The sequence below is a fragment of the Alosa pseudoharengus genome, unplaced genomic scaffold (assembly GCF_046254945.1).
Source record: "Alosa pseudoharengus isolate Yale_2024_CS ecotype anadromous, Long Island Sound unplaced genomic scaffold, YU_APseudo_1.1 YU_APseudo_1.1_scf_4, whole genome shotgun sequence".
NCBI classification, from domain to species: Eukaryota; Metazoa; Chordata; class Actinopteri; order Clupeiformes; family Clupeidae; genus Alosa; species Alosa pseudoharengus.
Window position 1 is genome coordinate 11,410,490 of NW_027468774.1, and position 7,923 is coordinate 11,418,412.

A 7,923-nucleotide genomic window follows, 5' to 3' on the forward strand; every position below is an offset into this window, starting at 1 on the left:
GACAGGAAGTGGTACAGGAAGTGGACTCGGATGACCAGACGAACGAGCAGGTCTCCGAGATCCTCAGCAGTACACTCTAGAAGCAGCTGTAGGGTCATGTGATCACGTCGGTCACGTAATCAGACTTGAGATCGGACCTGTTTTTTTTTTTTTTTTTGTCATGTGATTGGTCAGGTATTTGGTCAGGTGATTGCACTCATGTCAGGCTTGAGCTGGACATGAGTATTCCTATAAATAAGTCCTAAAGTCCTAAACACCCAAGCATGCAATGTCTTTCTACATCTGTCTAATACGGAAAAAAAAACAAAAAACAAAAAACGAAGTTGCTGGTCGACTCATCTGAAGCATTCAGAAACCATGGCGACGACTGTTACTGATGTTCACCAATGCAACGTGAAACGAGGCACTGCTGAAGCTCTTCAACTTGAATCCCACATCTGGCACATACTGCGCTGTGAATGCCTGACGTGTGTGTGTGTGTGTGTGTGTGCATCCACGTGTGTGTGTTGGTTCCCCAGGCATACTTTATTCTATCAGTCAGCTTGCATTTTATCATAATTTGCCCAGGAAAATGGGGAGAAATGAGATTGTGTGTGCGTGTGTGTGTGTGTGTGTGTGTGTGTGTGTGCATCCACGTGTGTGTGCTGGTTCTCCAAACATATTTTAACCCACAGGTCATTTGATTTTCATGGTTTGGTGTTGAGGAATATATCGTGAAAGAAAAATGTGTGTGTGTGTGTGTGTGTGTGTGTGTGTGTGTGTGTGTGTGTGTTAGTTCTATGAGCATATTTAAACACACCAATCAGATTTTTTTTCCTATTGCACATTGAAGAGAATGAAGTGAAATAAGTGTGCTGAAGTATGTGCTGGTGCGTTTATCCATTATGTTGTTATTTGTGTGTGTGTGTGTGTGTGTGTGTGTGCCAGCTCTTCTGTGGGTGCAGACACACACAGTCACAGGCGGTTTGGTTTAATTGTTTTCCATGAAAATGCGTCTGTGTGTGCGTCTCTGCAGGCTGAGGTAATTGTACACACACACACACACACACACACACACACACACACAAGCTGCATGCCCTATTGTATCACGCCATCCACCCCATCTCTCTCTCTCTCCCACTATCTCTCTCTCTTTACCCACTTTCTCTCTCTCTCTCTTACTCTCTTTCTCTCTCTTACTCTCTTTCTCTTTCTCTCTCTTACTCTCTCCCCCAGGGGATGGATGGATGGGTGAGTGGGTGGATGAGTCGGGAGGGATTACAGTCCTGTGGGGTTTCCTGTGAGAAAAGGAATTATCGCCTATGTGAAAGTGTTAATCGATAGTCAAAGAGACAGAAGCTCGGTGTGTGTGTGTGTGTGTGTGTGTGTGTGTGTATCCGTATGCGTATGCGCGTGTGTGCTTATGCGTGTGTGTGCGTGCGTGTGTGTGTGTGTGTGTGTTTGTGTGTTCAGTCCAAAGGAAATAGCTTTCTCAGAAACACACAGGGGGATTGCCACTTTGATAGCTCCTCACTCCAGATCAATCCCGTTGGAACATCACTCCCAAAGGTTTTGTTATTTTTTGCTCCTACAGGTTACCAGTGCCCTGACCATAGCATTCAAACTGAACTCTGACCCCTGGACTCTAAACCTAAACCACTCCCTTTTGCTCTGAATGTTCTCATATCCCAAGACTCCAAATTCTGAACCACTCCAGAATGCTCTGAAATGTTCTCATATCCCAAGACTCCAAATTCTGAACCACTCCAGAATGCTCTGAATGTTCTCATCCCCAAAGGCTCCTGTGCACTTTGCTTTCATATGAGACGGAAAGACTTTATCTCGAGTATTTTATCGTACGCCACTATTCCTGATTCGAGCTTCTGTTGTATGACCACTTGCCTCTGACTGTGTCCGGCGTTATGTTTGTATGACTGATACAGACTCAAGCACATTCTGTTGCCTTGTTGATGTTGGACATTTCACCTGTTTTGTACGATGTCCTGTTTGCCTTTCTATCTCAAAAGAAAAAAAAAAAAACAACTGCAGCAAGAGGCAGCTTTTGTACGTAATTGTGTATATTTGCCTGTAGTGGTGACTTGACGTGTTTCAGGGCGAGACTGAGGTCGAAGGTCGTCCTTCGCCCTCTCTCTCGCCCCAGACGAGGGGTGATGTCATATGGACATCCTGACCTGCATGCGTAAATGCACTGCTGTTCTGCTGTGTGTCTGTGTCTGTGTGTGTGTGCGTGTGTGTGTGTGTGTGTGTTTTTATGTGAGGTCTCAGGTTCACTCCTGAGCTGAGCCTAATAGGGAATGTATTGAGACGCCAGTATTGTTCAACATAAATACTATAAGCGTAGTGAAATGTAAACATTAAGGTAATATAAACGTGACGCCGTGTAAACAGGGATTTGGTGTGAGTTTTCTCGTCTTGCATCAGTGGCGTCCAGTCCAAATGGACAGGCTGGAGCACCTGCCAGGTGTGGGTCTCCCGCAGGCCCAGCCTCTGTGACCTCATTACCCAGATTCCCCTGGGGTGCTGTCCATCACCATTTACCATCGCTGTTGCGTTTATGCTATTTTATGCTATTTACGTTGGACCGTACTGGCGGCTTCTGGTCAGCTTTAAGCACCCCCAGACGCCCACTGCCCACCCCAGTGAAGACAGTAATGTAAAGCCCGGGCCTATCCACGTCTTGATGCCTTTATACGGCGCACAACGTCATGCTGCTTACTCAGCCAAAACAGCTCTGCGCTCATCTGACCATGTTTGCACATCGCCTTGAATTAGTCCAAATAATATATATATATATATATATTTCCACACGGTTGTTTTCCTGACGCCTGGTGTCCCACGTCATCCCAGTTGGGTTTGTTCCACGTGTGCTTTTGGCCGTGCGGCTGGAGTGTGGCCCACAACCGGCCCAGTGTCAGGCCGACGGGTCTCATGAGTTTGAATAAACATTCCAGTGTAAATACGCTCCTGTCTGCGGTCTCTTACTGCTTCTCCCCTCTCTCTCACCAGAGGTGGCCATCTTTCTGCTACCGTGCAGTGTGTGTGTGTGTGTGTGTGTGTGTGTGTGTTTGTGTAAGCTTGTGTATGTGTTTGTGTGTACGTAATGGGGTTCTGTTTGTATGAGTGTGTATTTTCTCATGTGTCTGGAAATTCTCCTCCCACTCCATCTATTGAACTCCCACTATGTTCAAGCAGGTAAGCAGGAGCTTGTGCTGGTGTACCTTTGTGTGTGTGTGTGTGTGTGTGGTGTCATGTACATGCTGTATATGTATCTTTAATATATTTAGAGTGGGATTTAAGGCAATAAGTGTGTACAGTATGTGATAAGTGTGTGTGTGTGTGAAATTGTTCCTCTGAGGCTCCTGATCCTCCCCCAATCTCAGAGCATCTCTGCCTCTCTCCTCCGCCACCATACACACGGTCTCCATGACAACTGCTCCCTATCAGCACGCCGTTATTGTCCCCTTGGTTTTTTAGTCTCTTCGTGCCTCTTTTCTCCAGCTCTTTATCTGCCAGCTGGTGTGTGTTGGCACTGAGCGCGGAGCAGTAGAACACTACTGTTCTATAACCAGAACCACATTAACTACTGTTCTCTAACCCCCCGTTATTACCCCACACTACTGTTCTATAACCCCATATTATCTACCCACACTTCTGTTCTTTAACCCCACATCGATACCCCACACTACTGTTCTTTAACCCCACAGTAAGACCCCACACTACTGTTCTCTAACCCCCACATTAACTACCACACACTACTGTTCTATAACCCCAAATTAACTACCACACACTACTGTTCTATAACCCCACATTAACTACAGTCTCTAACCCCACATTAATACAATTATTTTACCCAACATTAACTACCCCACACTACTGTTCTCTAACCCCTCATTAATACCCCACACTACTGTTCTATAGCCCCCCATTAATACCATACACTACTGTTCTATAACCCCATATTACTGTAACTACCTCACACTACTCTTCTCTCACCCCATATTAACCAGCCCGTCTGTCATTCTATAACTGTAATAAATTACCCCACTCCAACTTTGTTACCCCACGTACAATAGATCAGATTAGTGTGAACTTATTTGCTTTGAAGCATGTCTTTTCAAGTACAACTGTCAATGCCACTTCTTCCTTTTGGTGGTGTGAAAGAGCTGTAACCGTCTACTAGGTGATCAACCCCAGCCGAGTTGCCCCACGCCACCCCTCTACGCTCCTACAGCATGTGTGGATAAAGAGGAGTTGCCCCACGACACCCCTCTACGCTCCTACAGCATGTGTGGATAAAGAGGAGTTGCCCCACGAGACCCCTCTTCACATGTATTATTATTATTATTATTATTATTATTATTATTATTATATGTCAGTTTCACCTGGCTCAGGCGTCCCCCACCCATTCCACAGAGCCCACACAAGTCGCACACATTAGTGCTCAGGAGAAAATGGTTCCAGAACTCCGGCTAAATCTCCCACAGTACTGCTTATATATTTATTAATAAAAATATATTTATTTTTTCTGTTTAGCTAAGTGTTAGTTCTGGTGAGATGTCCTTCTGTGATTCATTGGACATTTACGTTTCAGGAATTTATTAAGGTTTGATAAAGCTGTTAGTTCACTCACATTTAGATTTGAATCATTTATTCCGTAGAATGTTGAGTCATAACTCCACGGTCCAACATCGCCATGATAAGTCTGACAACAAGCCTATAAATACGGAACAGAAGTAGACGATGACACAGGAGAGACGATGGCACAGGAGATATCTTAATTGTGATTGTGAAAAAAGTATGAAACTGAGTCAGATGAAAACAAATGAAGCATGAAAATGATCTTAATCTAAGGCGAGTGACACACATGATTCGTTTTGTGTGCTTCTGTTTTCGTCTGAAGCAGACATTTATTAGAGGTGAAATGAAGTATGGGAAATTTAGATTGCACGTTCCAGAGAAAGAGGAATGAGCTGTTATTGTGTTACAACATGTGCCCTGTGTGTGTGTGTGTGTGGGTGACAGTGAAGGAAAGAGAGAGTGCATGTTTGTGTGAGTGAGAGTGTTCTCTGTGTGTATGTGTGAGTGTGAGAAAGAGAATGTGTGTGTGTGTGTGTGCAAGTATTTTCAAGGCAAAAGTGACCCTTGCTAGCTTTAGCTCTCAAATCGACCGTTCAAATTGCTCTCCTGCCTGATCATCAAAGGACTTTGCAGGGAATTAAACAAACCCAAATTAGTTTTTTATCAAGCTGGGTCACGAAACTATCAGGAATGTCAGCCTCTCGGCCTGGGAGGCCATCCGATGGTGGGTCAAGATTACATGACCTTGTGTTAAACCACCCAAGCCTGTTAACACACACACGCATACAGTACACACACACACACACACACTCACAGCTCATAGTGTGTGGCCTGACGGGACTGAGCACCCAATAGACTGGCAGACTCCGGGACTGATATGGTGGTTTCCTGCCACATCTAAGACAGAGGTGGCCCAGCACTGAGCCAGAGTGGGGTTGGAGTGGCACTAGTATCAGCTCCTGTCTGGGTGTAAAGAGCCTTGACCCCTTCAGGACAGCCGAGGGAAATCAAAGAGAGTCATGCCCCCCTCACACACACACACACACACACACACACACACACACCGCTAATGTAAAACATCTGGATCTGCGCTCAGTGGAAAGAAAGGGCTTCTGAAGATAACATGTGGTCAGATAGTACTTCGCTGGACATTACGTCACTTTGGAGACGTAGTTGGAGATCTTGTCAATTTTGTTTTCGTTACAGCTCTCCAGTAAGACCTACATCATGACACCCGTATGACACCAGTGAGAGAGACGACTGATGCAGCACCGGCCTAAACATCATATGCAATCAAAAAGCTCTGTAGACATTGACTGGCTGCTTATTGGCCTGTAATGTGGCATGTGGACGAACCCTGACATGTGGGGGCTCCAGTGTGTCAGGGAGCTATGGAAACTGTTGCCATGGCAAAAATAAGTGGCATCCACACTGCCCAGTACTCTGAAACGTATTGAATAACACAGATGTGGCGTGGTGTTGACTTGGACATGGCGACGTGTGACGACGTAAGCGCAGATGTGTGTGAATGTGCAATCATGATTATTTGGACACAGATGTGTGTGAATGTGCAATCATGATTATTTGGACACAGATGTGTGTGTGTGTGTGAATGTGCAATCATGATTATTTGGACACAGATGTGTGTGTGTGTGAATGTGCAATCATGATTATTTGGACACAGATGTGGAGTGGTGTTTATTTGGTCACAGACGTGTGTGTGTGTGGATATTGAGTGGTGTTTATTTGGACACAGACGTGTGTGTGTGTGTGTAGATATGGAGTGGTGTTTATTTAGACATGTGTGTGTGTGTGTGTGTGTGTGTAGATATGGAGTGGTGTTTATTTGGTCACAGATGATGTGTGTGTGTGTGGATATGGAGTGGTGTTTATTTGGTAACAGACGTGTGTGTGTATAGGTATGGAGTGGTGTTATTTAGACACAGATGTGTGTGTGGATGTGGAGTGGTATTTATTCGGTCACAGATGTGTGTGTGAGTGTGTGTGTGTGTAGATGGAGTGGTGTGTGTTTGAAAGTGGAGTGGTGACGTGTGTGTGTGTTTGAAAGTGGAGTGGTGTTTATTTGGATATAGACGTGTGTGTGTGTGTGTGTGTGTGTGTTTTTGAACACAGATGTGTGTGTGTGTGGATGTAGAGTGGTGTTTATTTGTGTGTGTGTGTGTGTGTGGATATAGGGTGGTGTTTATTTGGACACAGACGTGTGTGTGTGTGGATGTGGAGTGGTGTTTATTTGGATATAGACGTGTGTGTGTGTGTGGATATGGAGTGGTTGTGGTTGAGCTGTTGTGGTTTTCTTGTGCTTGTGTTTGAGAGGTACTATGTACTATGTTATTTGTGTGTGTGTGTGTGTGTGCGTTTGTGTTTGTGTGTGTGTGTATGTGTGTGTGTGTGTCTTTGTGTGTGTGTGTGTGTGTGTGTGTGTGTGTAAGTGGAGGCATGTGTTGTGTGTACTAATACTTGCATAATTTAGATGGAAATTTGTTTGGGTGTGTGTGTGTGTGTGTGTGTGTGTGTGTGTGTGTGTGTGTGTGTGTGTGTGTGTGTACATGCACATGTGTGGCTGCTTCTATGTGTTTGTGTGTATATTAGAATGAACGCCCCTGTAGGTAGTCTGCTCGGGTGGCTGTATCGGGGCGGCCTAGTGCTCTTATCATGATGAGGCTTTAACGTCCATTTCCTCCCATAACAGGAGATGTCATCCCACTGGCGCCTGACACACACACACACACACACACACACAAACACACACACACACACACACACACATGCCACAGAAGCAGCCTAGAAAATTACGCTCAGGCCCATTAAAGAAGGAGAAAGAGACATGAAGGGAGGGAGGGGAATAGAGAGAGAGAGAGAGGGGGGGGGGAATAGAGAGAGAGAGAGAGAGGGGGGGAAATAGAGAGAGAGAGAGAGGGGGGGAAATAGAGAGAGAGAGAGAGGGGGGGGAATAGAGAAAGAGAGAGAGAGGGGGGGAATAGAGAAAGAGAGAGAGGGGGGGGAAATAGAGAGAGAGAGAGAGGGGGGGGGAAATAGAGAGAGAGAGAGAGAGGGGGGGAATAGAGAGAGAGAGAGAGGGGGGGGAATAGAGAGAGAGAGAGAGAGGGAGGGAAATAGAGAGAGAGAGAGAGAGGGAGGGAAATAGAGAGAGAGAGAGAGAGAGAGGGGGGAAATAGAGAGAGAGAGAGAGAGAGGGGGGAAATAGAGAGAGAGAGAGAGAGGGGGGGGGGAATAGAGAAAGAGAGAGAGAGAGGGACTTCAGACAGTATCTTAGCAGGCACGGCAGAACTCCAAACACCAGTATCTTAGCAGGCACGGCAGCAG

The 7,923-nt window shown here is 45.7% G+C and overlaps 1 protein-coding gene across 2 annotated transcripts in view; it reads left to right on the top strand.

Annotated features, from left to right (window-relative positions):
- The window catches only part of ankfn1a (ankyrin repeat and fibronectin type III domain containing 1a), a 156,645-nt gene extending 153,745 nt beyond the window's left edge, over positions 1-2,900 (top strand). For both annotated transcript variants that reach the window (XM_076264819.1, XM_076264820.1), the window contains exon 24: positions 1-2,900. This exon is cut by the window's left edge and continues 696 nt beyond it. In XM_076264819.1, the coding sequence (XP_076120934.1) occupies positions 1-80 (80 nt within the window). In that variant the 3' untranslated portion in view covers positions 81-2,900.
- The last annotated feature ends 5,023 nt before the right edge of the window (positions 2,901-7,923 follow it).